Genomic DNA, 14,837 nt, shown 5'->3' with positions numbered 1-14,837 from the left:
AGTGGCACTGAAACAAGTGACTTATGGCTGTTTTTCACACTTGCAATTGTTGCAGCATTCCTATGATGAAAATTCAGACACTCAGCAACTGACTCAAATTTATGACAATTGTAGTGTCCTGGGATCATATGATCACTTTTTCCCACTTTCTGACAAGCAAAGGGGAAGCCAGATTCTCTTAGCAACCCTATTATTAACTTAACATCTGCAGCAATTCATTTAACAACTGGCAAGAAAGATAATAAAATGGGGCAAAATTCAATTAACAACAGTATTTGCTTAGCAACAGAAATCTTGGCCTCAATTGTGGTTGTAAGTTGAGGACTATCTCTAACTATATTCTATATACAATAAAACAGGAATATATTTCCTCCAATCACTTTTTAAAAATATCCCAAGAAAAATATAATACATAAAGCATAATATAATAAAATAGGCAATATCAGAAAGGCAGGCCATACCATCAATCTTAAAAATAATATGAATGAATTGATGGCCAGTGAAGCAAATAAAGCATCAGTGCTGTGCTGCTCAATATCTTCATCCCTATTAGGAGATGACCTGCTGAATTTTATATCAAATGTACTTTTTAAGCCATTTTCAAAAATAGCTCCAGGTAGAATCCCAAAGGTGCTTTTTTCAGGAGGCAACTGGACTTTCTTATTTTTTCTTTTGAAGATGTTTTGCTTCTCATCCAAGAAGCTTCTTCAGCTCTGACAGGATAGTGGGGAATAGAAGGATTTATATTTATATTCCTTGCAGACAGCTGGTAATTTTAGAGGATCGTTGAAGCACTTGGAGGTTTATCCTGTCCTCAGGGTCACCTGAGTAGTGCTCCTGGTTCCTGTAGTCTGCAATTTTTCTGGAAATCCATTCCTACTCCCACCCCATCACAAATTGTATAGCTAAAAGTTTGTAGAGACTCAGTTGAGCTGAAGAAGCGTCTTGGATGAGAAGTGAAACGTCTTCAAAAGAAAAGAAAGTCCAGTTGCCTCCTGAAAAAAGCACCTTTGGGACAACCATGACATCGATGACTGAGAATCTCTACATGAGAATCTCCAACTCCATGTAAAATGTGTTACAATAGTCTGGTTGTTTGTTTTATATGCCATCCCTCTCATTAATAAGGTGACTCTGGGCAGCATATGATAAGGATACAAATTTCTATGGTAACAATACTGACCTCACCTACTGCTTGAACAGGAGCTAGGAATCCAAGATAACTCCCAAGTAGGTCCTAATAGACCTGCTCCTTCAGGGGACAGTGACCCTGTCCAGAATTAACCTTGGAATTGGAGTAAAGCCAGAGGTGACTCTCCTCCTATGAACAACATGCCCATCTTCCTGGAATTCATATTAAACCTTTTTTTATGGCATCTAATTCATCTGTTTCTAATGGCAAATAAGTACATCCACAACATTTCCTGCTTTGAGTGGCAATAAACATTGACTATCACCAGAACATTAATGATACTTCATCTCAAACTGAATAACTTCCCCCAGTAGTTTTATGAAAATGTACAATAAGATTCAACGTCCCTCCTCAGTAATCACTGAGGAGAACTTCCTGTTTCAGAACTACTGTGAACTTATACTTCAAATTGTCACAGGTGGCCCAGAAGGATGCCATCATAGTTACTAAACACTGCAGAGGCTTAATATGGCCAGAAAGAACTTCCATCCAGATCCCACTATAATATTGTGCAATTTCACTCTGATGCCAAGATCTGGATCTCATCTAGAAGGGATTTGGATTATCTAATTCATTTGTCATCCTCTGTTGCTAAAGCCTAACATCTCCAAACATCCCCACCACCACCAAACAAAGAAAATGAGTTGGAAGTTGTCTTTGGAGGCATGGTGTATCTGCCATATTATAACCTTGTTGAATGGGCTGCATTAATTCCCAGGTGCAATTCAAGTTACTGGTTATCATCTTGAAAACCCTACTTTACCTACAGGACTATCTTTCTCTAGTGGCATCTGCCTGTCCACCAGAGCAGATAGTATGGCCATGCTCCAGATCCCTTCCCATAAGATTGCTATCTTGTGCTCGTTGGAAGTATCATTTCTCCATTGTAGTCCTGCTGCATAAAACATCTTCCCCTCAGAGATCTGACAAGCCCCACCCTTTTAATCGTCAAAATAACTTTAAAGTCATGGTTCTTCCCCCAAGTATCATGTTAGGGTGAAATCCGAAAAGATAAGACTATAACGATATTCTCATTTTATAATGATAATGAATATAATGATATAATTGCATCTGGAAAATATAGTTATGGCATCAGATTTTTCTGGTTTGGATTATATTGTTTCTTGGTGTTAATTATCAAAGTGTGGTGTATTTATATCAGGAACATGGGTTTCCCTTGAGTGTGGGGAAACAAGTCTGGCGGAGAACGGCTGTAAGGAGCTCTCCCAAAAGCAAATTAGGTTTTTCTTTTTAACATTTTAAAGTATTTTTATATTTTTAACTCACTTTTAATCTATTTTTAATCTATACCGGACTCTTACAAAGCACATATAGTGTGGCTACTGTTTGTTTTAGACATATTTTAACAACACTACAACCTGCATTCCTGGCCTAGGCTACTCCTGTGACTCCTCCTTGCAAGGCCTGAAATTCGGATTACCGGACTTGTTGACAAACCTCACTGGAGGCCCCTAACTTCGGAGGGGATTTTGAGCTGTTTGTTTTTGGAACGAGTACAGTAAGGAACTGGCTGCAGACGCTCCCGGTAGGCCTGCCTTTAATGAAACTTTATCAGCTTTTTAGTCTCCTTCCCCCACATATTTCCCTGTGAAATAATTTAAACAAGTTAAACATTTCTGAAAATAGATGATAGCAAAGAAGTAGGAGTAAAAGACAAGCCGTTGTTTGGAAAGGAGATTGGTTTTTACCTCTGTGGTGCCTCGGCTGAGACCATCATTAAGGCCTACCTTAACTACGATTGCCGAGGGAGGATAAATTATTGCGATATTTAATTTCGCTGGGAGATACTGGATCAACTATCTACCAGAATGGGAAAGAAAAGTAAGAGGCAGAGAGCTTGCTCTCTCTCCCCAAAATCTATGACAGAACTTAATTACTCCAAGCCTCTTAAACAGCTTAAATTGGATGACTTTATGGAGAGGTGTAATCCAGAACCCCAATCTGAACTTCGAACTTTGTCTCTGTCGACTGTATCATTGGGAGAGGAAGATACAGAAGGGGAGTTTTCTTCCCGGATTTCAGATTCAAACTCGCCTGCTAGAATGGGTGATTTTTCAAGCTCTATCCCCTCTCCTACTTCTAGCTGCTTAAAAGAAGTTCCGACCTATTCAGACCTCAGAGAGATGGTCTGTACTCAGAGTATGTTAACTGCGCACACAGTAGATTCAATATATGACTTACTGACATCGATCAAAAGAGACATCGAGAGGATCTTCCAATTCTTAAATGGCCCTCACTCTGCAGCTAAGGAGGGTGAGATTGCACACCGTCCTGACGCGCGGAGAGAGTGGGAGGGTTTAAGACCTCAACCCAAACAACAAAGCATTGCAAGTACTGATGCTAACCCTCATCAAGGAAGAAGGTTGTTAAAGAAACAAATCGCTTTAAGGATAAGGAAAATCCCATGCAATAGAGGACGATGGACTTCAAAGGAAAGGATAACCCTCTCACTTGCACAGCTATTGAAATCTGATCCTTTATTAATAGATCTACTCAGATATGAAAAACTTCCCCAGCATAGCAATTGTGTTCGACTAATACTGCATTTTGACAGCAATACTATACCGAACGCTGTAATGAAAAGAAAAGGATCCCTGCTCAGATTTGAAGTCATTCCTACAAGAGTCTTCTCGAGTGGGCCTATTAAACCGCTTTTACAAGGACTTAACCAAACATCAAAAATGGTACCTAGGAACCACTCTGCTACCTCCAGGGTCTTTCCTCCAGAATCCGGAGAAACTATGGAGGCAGGCCAGATCAGGGAGGTCCCACATATGAAGGCAAGCACCGACAAACCAGAGGATGTTACAATCAGCGAATTTGTCTCCTTGTCTCCAAAGGAGCAAAGGTCGATGTTAATTGAATTTGATTTATTAAGATCTTCGCTAGCAGAAGCCTGTAGTTCAACGAGAAGGCTATCTAAGTCGGAAGAACGGGGAAAGCATGTGCAGACAAGGCCTAAAGTCATTAAGTCTGTCCAGCGGGATAGAAGGGAAGGCAAAAGTCTTTTCAAAGAAACAAAGACCATGAACGTAGCGGCAGAAGTTCACCCTCCCCCAACAGTGCAACTGCCCTCACCTGTCTCATCTTCCTTAAGAACGGAGGAGGCACTTCCGCAACAAACAGAGGCCAATTTTGACTCCTTTGGCACTCCAGAGAAGGCGGTGGTAGTAATTCCGGACCCCTCCACCAGAAGGGTGGAGGAAGAGACACAAGGAGTAGTGCCTCGGGGTGACTGACTAGACAACAAATGGCCAACAACTAGGGTATCTTATATCCCTAGCCTTTCCCTCCTGTCCTGGAATATAGCGGGCTGGAAAGGCATTGCAAACCGGATGGATTTTATAAAATTGATTTCAACACATCATCTCATCCTCCTTCAAGAAACCTGGCTGACTACTAATGATCCACAGATCAGCTTACTGGGTTTTGCCTCATGGCATAAATCGGCAGGCAAAGTCAATTTAAGAGGGAGGGCAATTGGGGGCTTAACCACGTTGGTCAAAAGGGATACGGGATGGAAGGGTGAAGAAATTTCTTTAGATCCTCAAATCCAATATATTCTGCCTATTAGATGTACGTTCAGGGGGATGGACTTAATCTTAATTAATGTATATATCGCTCCATTTTCATTCCACCTTCTAGGAAGGGATTTGTGGGATGAATTAGATTCAGTATTAGCTACCTTAAAGGGACGCTTTCCTCAAACAAAAATTATATTAGCTGGAGATACTAATGCAAGACTAGGTCCCTCAATGAAGAGCTATGCTAACCGAGGCCTGGTACCAACTGGTTACTTTTATAATGAGTTCACTTGGTCCTCAATGGACAAGAGGACCAATAAATATGCCCAGAGGTTAATTTCCCTGCTGTTTATGAATGATATGCAAGTACTTAGTGGCTCGAGTGATGGGTATATATATCCCTATACTTTCTCGTCCAACAAAACCTCAACCTCTATCGATTATATCTGCACTTCCTCTAGTTTAGTACACCATTTTTCAGAAGTAAGAGCTATATTTAGAGAGGAAAGTGACCACTTTCCCATCACGGCTCTGGTTTCACTCTCTTCAGAAGTTAGGCCTCATTCAAGAGAGGAAATTGACACCTTAGCAAACGCCCAGGTTTATAACTATAAAAGGTTATATTGGCACAGACTTGATGTCAAATCTGTCACCACTTATTTGGGCTCAGACGAAGCCAGACACCTAGCAAGGGAAATCTCCCAATCTAAGCCCGGAGACAACACCCCAATGCCAGCTTATACAGAGCTAACTTCTACTCTTAGGAACTTAATGATCCAGAACGATAGAAAAGTAGATGGGATCTCTAGAAAGTGATTTGATGATGATTGCCATAACTTGAGGTCAAATCTAAGAGCCGCAGTTAAGAAAGTTAACCAATCCAGACAGGATGGTGATTATTCAAATATGGTTCAACTCAGGAGAGCATACAAATCCCTACTAAAAAACAAGAAAAGTAGCTATAACACCAGGATGTGGAAAGAGGTAGAAATGGCAGCGAAATCCCAATTCCCTATGATCTTTTGGCATAAGATAGCTGGTATATTAAAACAACGTTCCCCATTTATGGACTGATATATCAGCAGTAAAATGGGAGAAGCACTATCTTGCTTTATTTGATGGTAACAATACAACAAATGTCTTGCAATTGGATATCCTCCAGCAAGAATTAAGGAAATGTCCGGAATGGACACCAGTTACCCCTACCTAAGTTAAGCATATAATTCAATCATTAAAGGCCGGGAAGGCCCCTGGAGAGGACTTGTTGCCTCCTGAACTCTTTAGGTCCAACATTGACTTTTGGGTACCGGTGCTGGTAGCACTGTTTACTTATATCGATAAAGTAGGGATAATCCCTGAAGGGTGGAGGTTAGCTATAGTTTTTCCAATTTTTAAGAAAGGTGACAGAGCTGCCCCATCCAACTACCGACCCATCAGTTTTCTTAATATAATTTCAAAAATGTATACGAAACATCTCCTAAATAAAATAGAGGACTGGTGCTTGGATAAGGAAATTCTGGCAAATGAGCAGGCAGGTTTTAGATCAGGTAGGTCTACCATAGACAATTGTTTTGTCCTTTCCCACTTAATTAATAAATACAAGACCCAGGGGAAAAAGCTGTATACCGCCTTTATTGACCTTACTGCTGCTTTTGATTCTATAGATAGGAACCACTTGTGAAGGAAACTACAAGTTATGGGAATGGACCCCAGACTTATTTTGTTGATCAGGATTCTCTATACTAATACGGCAATTAGAGTCAGATATTCAGCAAATGGGGCCTCAACAAACAGCATACCGACAACTAGAGGAGTGAGGCAGGGCTACCTGCTGGGCCCTACTCTTTTTAACCTTTATATAAATGATATCCCAGTGCAGCTGGATGATCTTCTGATGCACAGCCCCCAAATAGGCTCTAGATTTATTAACGTATTAATGTATGCCGATGACTTAGTGTTGTTTTCTAGAACCCAAATAGGAATGAGGAGACTTCTTGACAAGCTCACACGTTACTGTACTGCAAACCACTTGACTATAAATGTAGCTAAATCAAAAGTTTTAGTCTTTGGCAATAAGAATAAAAAGCACAATTGGCAGATTAATGACACAAAAATTGAGCAAGTTACCCAATATACTTATCTCGGAATTGTTTTTTCCAGTGCAGGAGGTTGGACTCCGCACCATCAATACCTTTCTCAAAAGGTCAGAGCAGGAGCAAGCCTTGTATCCAAATTAAGTAAACGAATCCAACCAACCTCCATTTTACCTCTTTGTAAAGTCTTTCAGGCTAAACTTGTTCCGATCATGCTCTATGGTGCTGAAATTTGGGGTCTTACAGAGGCCCCCATATTAGAGAAAACTCAAAATAATTTGTTAAGGAGGATGCTTGAGGTAAACAATTCCACTTCAGCTGCAGCCGTCAGAGCTGAATTGGGACATTTCTCACTGTACACCTATACAATCACTAGGGCGGTAGCTTACTGGCTAAAAATGACCCAGATGGATGCCAGCAGACTCCCTAAAATATGTCTAGAGGAACAGCAGATTTCAAATCCTCAAAGGTATTCGTGGCTAACCCGGCTGTCAGAAATATTGAACCAATATGGCGTAGGGTTCCCGTTGTGTGACACACTGAACCAAGTTAAACAACGGATTAAAGATATACATGGGCAAATGGACATGGCAACCCTTTCAACTAATCATTCCCTTAAACTGCTGACAGCAGTTAAAACAACTTTCACTCTGGAAAAGTATTTACATTTAGAAATGCCATCAGTGGAGAGACAGTTATTTGTTAAGTTTAGATTTGAACTTCTAGATACCAACGTTAGATTCGGCCGTTATCGGAAAATCCCGTATGACAAAAAAATATGCATATGTGGGGTAAACGTTGTGGAGGACACAGCGCATATAATATTCGAATGTAGTCTCTATCAAGAAGTAAGAAAACAATATCTGTCCCCAATTATAAATAAATTTCCCCACTGGAATATAAGCCAAAAATTAGCATTTCTGTTGAGGGCTGACTCTCCTCCCCTGGTAAGAGCGATCACTCGATACCTTAAAAGAATGACGGCAATACGAGCCAGTTATATCAAAAAAAAAAAATATTGATTGTAAGGAAGATGAGCTCAGTTAGAGAGGAGCTGTCCTATTTGGGTTATCTAGTCTTGGCAACTTAGCTATTGAAATTTGATATTGTAAAATTTTAATGTCATCTATCATATATTTTTAGATTGCTATTTTTGTAACTGTTTTATCTTTTTCCCTTTTTCTTTTCTGTTTTGTTTGAAAAGGCCTTCGGGCTATTCAATAAACTATACTATTGTTTCTTTTGTTTTTTTTATTGCTGTATATATTTTTTACTTTTCAATTGTAAGCTGCCCAACATTTGCTTTAAGATGGGCAACTACATGTAATCCCTGGGTTATGAGCGTTCTCTTAGCGAACGTTCAAAGTTACACGATCAACGCCCCCTAGTCTTTACGAACAAGTTCCGAAAGTACAAATCTTGCAGCACCACGGAAGTTGTTCATCCTTACAAACAACCACAGAGGCTCTGCAACATTCATCCTGCACTTTGCTGGCCAAAATGGAGGTGCAGAGGTGTGAGCCCACCCCTCCGATGTTCCATTTAGGCTGCACAGGCCTTGCCTGGCACATTGCAATTTTTGCAGCAAACTGCTGGGCAAGGCCTGTGCAGGCCTAAACAGAACGTCGGAGGGGCGCGCACAGCTGAGAGGCTGCAGAAGAGACAGCTTGCTAGATTTTCACATGGTAAGTGACCCGGTGTAGCAAGTTGGGGAGGGGGAAGCAATTGTGCAGAGCATGCGGTATTTCAGTGGGCCGGTGAGGCCTTGGGTGGTCTTAAACAGGTGGCCTGTTCCATCACTAGGCCCCGCCTGACCTTCCCCAGCCTGAAATACCTCATGTGCACTTAGTGAGTCACGCTTTCGATTAGCGAATGTGTGGACAAAAGGAGGGAGTGATCGCGTTCAAGGTACGAAATTCAGTCCTACGAATCCTCGGGTTATGAATGGAATGGGCAAGCTCCATTACATTCATAACTTGAGGACTACTTGTACATACAAATGTTTTAAATAAATAAAATCATGTTTTATTGCTTATATTGTTACCATATACTGTACTCTCAAATGTGGATATGCTGCTCTATTGACTAACATTCACTCTTTGTTTTCTGCCACTATCACTCTTAAGTATCGCATTCGTAAGACATCTAAAGATCTTCCCAAATTCTGCATCAGATCAGGCCTGCACATTCATTTATCACCAAATCTAAGCCTTATATATGAGCTAGCGTTAGCAACAACATTTGAAACCGAAGGACTCGGCAATCTAGCCACCTGAATTCAGGAAATAGCCAGATTGGCCAGAACCAGAAAACAGTACTGATTTGCAATTCTCCTTTTCCTGGAATGGTCTGCTCAATGCCTCCTACTGCAATTTCTTCAACTTGCAGTTGTGGCTATATGATCCTCCACATCCCAACTGCATTTCCCCATGTACCCCATTTCCCCAATTGAGCAGCTGTTGATCACTTCACATCATATACAGGTAGTCTGCAATTTACAATCACAGTTGAGACCAAAATTTATGTTGCTAAGTGAAAAATTTCTTAAGTGAGTTTTGCACCATTTTATAACTTTTCTGGCCACATTTGTTAAGTGAATCACTGCAGTTATTAAATTAATAACACGGTTGTTACTGTAAGTGAATCTGGCTTCCCCATTGACTTTGCTTGTCAGAAGGTTGCAAAAGGGGATCACATGATTCCTGGACATTGCAACCATCATAAATGTGAGTCACTTGACAAGCATCTGAATGTAAATCACGTGAGCATGGGGATGCTGCATAAGTGTGAAAAATGGTCATGTCACTTTTTTCAGTGCCTTTGTAACTTCAGAGGGTCACTAAAATAACTGTTGTAAGTTGAGGACTATCTTTACTCCAGTGGGACAAAAGTCTAGAATTGTACTCCTCCTGTCACCAATACATTCACCCATTCAGATCTTTCCCATCAGGGCCCTACTTGAACGGGGTCTTTTTCTGTACTCTCACTGTGATTGAGCAGTGTTTCTTAGTTCCTGCCTTTCATCATAGCTCTTCCCTTTCAGTCTTGCAATGATGTGTTTATCATATTTTTTTCTATTTGATTTCAACTGCCACTCATACTACCTTGAGACTGCAGTGTGATTGACCTGGCTAGGAGTACTTCTCACATGCCACTCAGCTTCTGACTGGCCTTATGGGTTTTTAAGTACTCTCTTCTTATAGAAATTAAGATATATGACCTTGAAAGAAATATGCAAGCATCTTTACCTAGGTAAAGGAGGTTGAAGCATTCTTTAAGCCCTAGGAAACAAGACAACTTTCACAAATGTCTATTGTAAACCAGAGGAGAAGGAAGTGCAGCACAATGAATTGTTCAAGTTTCTATTATTATAGCCTATCTCAATAAGGTGTTGTTTTGGTCTTTCATGGAATTGATTTTCTGATCTGATCTGGGTCTGAAATCCTGAACTCCTCCAGTACTAGCTCCACAAGGTTCTTCTTACTGCTGCCATTACTTAGTGCCCTTTCCTAGCATATCTTCTGGTCTTCTACTTTCTGGCCAAGCAGTGTCCACATATTTTCTATTACCCAACCGCACAATGTTTGATGGCAACCCTCACATTGGTGGTTTGTTCCCAGCAGCTACAGCAACCCAGGAAGCAGCAGTTTCCACCACTACTTTTGCTCCACCGTTTCTACTACTACTTGGCAACAACTGTCCAACATCCCTTTGTATCTCCAGGTCAGTCTTTCACCCTTTCTCCATCTTTTCCTATATATCTTTCATCCTCTTTTCTTTTTCTTCTCATCACCACTCATTTAGCATCATTTACTAATTATTTGCCCTTAACTACTACTCATCCTGAAACCTTCATCTCCAAACCCTGTAATCCAGTGTCTTACACAGCACTTTCAAATATCTCAAGGGAAAGAAAGGAAGGAAGGAAAAGAAAGTAAAGACTACATTCTCAGACACAGTGGTGAACCTCGTAGGAAACATCTTTAAAAAATTAAAAGTAAAATAAAATTGGGGCAAATTAGACTGAAATTTCTTATATACCTCAACTTTCAAAAGTTGAAAGGTTTCAAAATCAACCATGGCTTCTAGATATATTTTGAAAAAGGCAATCATATGTTGAATGTTTTTTGAATTTCTGCCAAGAGCTTGTTTTGAGTTTTTGTTCTGATTATGATTTCAAATACTTATTTGCTTACACATAGTAGTTGCTATGGTAGTTCACAGTTTACTCAAGATCAAGAGATAACAGTCAAAGCATGCAAGGCAAAACAAAGACTTTGATATATGCTTGTCTGAATGGTTTGCTTTTAATACGACCACCCAGAAGAATATTTCAAAATCAATCTAAGAGCCAGGTCAAAGTTGTCAGCCAGTCAAGAGGGCAGAATTTAAGGGGCAGGATTCACACAAATTTCATACAACTGTCATGCAAGAGCAAAAGAAGATGGGTCAGAGCTGACTGTTAAATTAAGATGCAGCCAGTTGTCGCTATTTGAGAGATTTACTCCCTTACTTGGCTAGGAGCCTCATAAAATGTCTCTGCTCTGCTGTTTTCAGTACCTGATAGGTGGAGGGGCTGGGATGCTTACATTATCCTCAGCTGCTGCTTCAGCTATCAAGATGGTGCCTATTTTTGATCAGCTTCATGTGATTTTTAGCTTGGTATCTCCTGAGATTGACATTTGATAGGTTCAACTGGATTCCTGGATATGGGCAATGACAGTTTTTATACTTTAGAGTCATTCTAGCCTTTTGAATTTGTTCATTTGTCTCAAAATAACATATATGTTGTTCTCAGGGTAAAAAAATGCAACTCTTTTCCAAGTATGATCTGTCAGGATGCGGCAAAGTAAGGTTATTGTTGGGTGCAAGTCAGTTCTGGAGTATACATGTTATGCCAGTGAATATTATATCTGAATATTGCTGCTAAAATTTAATTTCACTTTTAAAATATTTTATTTTTAGAGTATTAATCCACCTCTCCCACCACCACCATCACCTGTCTTATCTGCTACAATAATTGCCCCTAATTCTACATGCCTGTCTTCGGGGTCAGTTCAGAAGTCAACATCTGCATTGACCGAGCAAATATCACATTTGAGAGCTCAGACAAGACCAAGTGTGTAAGTGAAACTAAAACTTATTGGCAATTAATGGAAAGAATAATTAAATATTGCCAAACTAATGAGTTGAAGTGTTTTTTAAAAACAATCTTGAAATTGTTTGACTTCTCATTTGGTGTCTTTAATTAGGAAAAAGCCACAAGACATGCTTGATTTTGATATATTGCAATTTTTATTACCTTCTCAGACTTATTACTGGTAGTATTTAAGTAAAGTTTCCTTCACATTAACATAATTTGGTGATTTCATGAAAACTTGGTATAATTTTCTTAATAAAAACATGGGAGTGGTTTCCCATTAATTTTTTCCAATATGCTTTCTGATTACCTAGATATATTTTGTTGTGGCCTCTTTTTAAGCACTAATCAGCTCCAACTATGTTTAGCTTTTTAAGATCAGGCAAGGTCACTTAAGTGCTGCCATCTAATCAGGCAACAGTATCCCATTGTTTTGTAAATTGTATTCTATAAAAAGAGAAGAGTTAAAGAAGTCTATAAGAACACTAAATTGTGAAGTGGTATAAGCAACAGCAAATTCCTGGTTAGTATTAGAAATGATGCTAAACATTTTGGCATATTCTTAGTAAATTTATATAAAATTTCAATGAAGAGCAGATTTTTTTTATTATAATACACTTTGGCTTGATTACCAAACTCAAAATTTGCAAATTATTCTACATGCCTGCATTAATAGATGGTTTTATCTAAGACTATTTATACATAAAAGCCTCTCTTAAAAAAACCCCAAAAAGTACTCCGATAGCTCCTGAAATGAAGGCAGCACTTCTTTTTGCTTGCAACTTAGTTAACCAGCGGTAAGTAGCTGTTCAAACAAGTTTTTGAGATGTAATTAGGAAAAGGTATAACAGTTGTGATTAAAGTTACTAACTGTCACTATTTATTGGACATTTGAAATAGTAAAATCTTAGGAAGTTCCTTGAGAGGGATAAGCAGTTTTGGACAGAACATTTTAGATATCTCTTGTTGATTATAATTTATGTGATTGAAATATCTCTAACTATATAGAGGAGAAACTTTTCAACCTGAACTAAACCAACACATTTTATTTTCAAGCAGAAACGATTCTATAAAATATACAAATTGCAACATTTGAAATTAAAATAAAGACATAAAACAAACAGATACTTTGACATTTTATTCCTTATCCTGCGGTTCATTAAGAATGATTCCTTTCCCAGGTATATTGCTATTTATCCATACACTCCTAGAAAAGAAGATGAACTGGAATTGAGAAAAGGTGAAATGTTTTTGGTGTTTGAACGTTGTCAGGATGGCTGGTTTAAAGGAACTTCCATGCATACCAGCAAAATTGGTGTATTCCCTGGAAATTATGTAGCACCAGTTACAAGGTATGATATTCAATAAGTTGTACTTCAACAAATTTCAGAAATAAAATGTTTTGAAAATTTGTATATAATGGGACTGAATGATCTATTTAACAAGAGGTGGATAATGTTTACATTAATTTTAATAGGCCAATGACAAGTGCTTCCCAAGCAAAAATACCTGTATCTACTGCTGGCCAGACAGGGCGAATAATGACCATGGTCAGTGCTTCCACTGCTGGAGGAACAGTGCAAAAACTTCAGGGAAATGGTGTGACAGTGACTTCTGATACAATACCGACAGCTGTGGTCTCTGCTGCACACATACAAAAGAGTCCACAATCCAAGATCATTATGCATATGTCCAGTCAAATGACAGTGAATCAAGCTCGCAATGCAGTTAGAACAGGTAAAATAATTTGTTTCTTGACATAGGCAATATACATATGAAGAATGCCCTGCAGCTTGATAAATCTTAAAATTTATATAGGAAGGAGGGTGCAGCAAATATAGTGTACAGGTAGTCCTTTATTTATCACAGTTTGTTGCAATATCCCAAAGTCATGATCTTTTTTTGTGAACTTCTGACAAACAAAATTAATGGGGAAACCAGATTCATTTAACAACCATATTGCTAATTTAACAACTGGAGTGATTCATTAATTACTTTTAATGATGATGTCTGTATATTTATGTTTTTAAATTGGCTGTACACCACCCTGAGTCCTTCGGGAGAAGGGCGGTATATAAATAACATTAACATTAACATTTAACAAATGTGGAAAGAAAAGCTGTAAAATGGGGCAAAACTCACTTAACAACATGAATTTTGGACTCAATTGTTGAGGGCTACCTGTATCTAGTATTTGTGGAGATACTGTACAGATTTACTTGGTGACCTTGGCTCAGTTATATTTCAAGGGTAACATTGCTTTTTTCATATATATATATATGAAAATATATATATATCAATCTTAAAATATATTCTTTTTCATTATCTGAACCATTTCCCCTTGTCATTACAGTTGCAATTCATAGCCAAGAAAGACCGACAGCCACTGTAACACCAATTCAGACTCAGAATTCAGCATGCCTTATTCCTGCTGCTGTAATTATTCCACACCATTCTGTTGCCTCCCAACAGCTACAACCTCAATTTTCAAATGCTGCTGCTTATATTACAGCTGTAAATATCAACCGAGCAAATGTCCCATTGGCTTGCACAACTTCTTCATTAAATTCTCCTAGCTCTTCTGTATCAGTAGATGGAGATTCAAGTGGAAAAATTGTGACTGTTCATACGGGAGCTCCAGCTTCCCCAGAAAATACATTGACTGCTGGAGGTACTCCTACTATGAGTAAAACAGAGAGAGATGGAAAGGTAGGCATAATATTTTTGTTCTTTATGATCTCTTTGTTGACCTTGAAAACCGAAACAGGTCTAAATCTAGTTAATGTTTGAATGGGAAACCATGAGAAATTACTTCATGGTAATACTTCCATATTTTTACCAAAAATGTCATGGACATCTACGAAATC

The 14,837-nt window shown here is 38.9% G+C and overlaps 1 protein-coding gene across 1 annotated transcript in view; it reads left to right on the top strand.

Moving 5' to 3' along the window:
• Positions 1-14,837, top strand: part of SH3RF1 (SH3 domain containing ring finger 1) — an 84,517-nt gene that overhangs the window by 42,615 nt on the left and 27,065 nt on the right. Inside the window, exons 6-9 of the mRNA XM_070948569.1 lie at positions 11,796-11,953; positions 13,152-13,322; positions 13,448-13,707; positions 14,324-14,679. Coding sequence (XP_070804670.1) covers positions 11,796-11,953; positions 13,152-13,322; positions 13,448-13,707; positions 14,324-14,679 — 945 coding nt within the window. The remainder of the gene's footprint in view (positions 1-11,795; positions 11,954-13,151; positions 13,323-13,447; positions 13,708-14,323; positions 14,680-14,837) is intronic.

Source organism: Pituophis catenifer, unplaced genomic scaffold (genome assembly GCF_029215685.1).
Source record: "Pituophis catenifer annectens isolate HBS135680 unplaced genomic scaffold, rPitCat1.0.hap2 SCAF_8, whole genome shotgun sequence".
Taxonomy (NCBI): Eukaryota; Metazoa; Chordata; class Lepidosauria; order Squamata; family Colubridae; genus Pituophis; species Pituophis catenifer.
The sequence above is the reverse complement of the archived record's forward strand: the minus strand, read 5'-3'. Positions and strand labels throughout refer to the sequence as shown.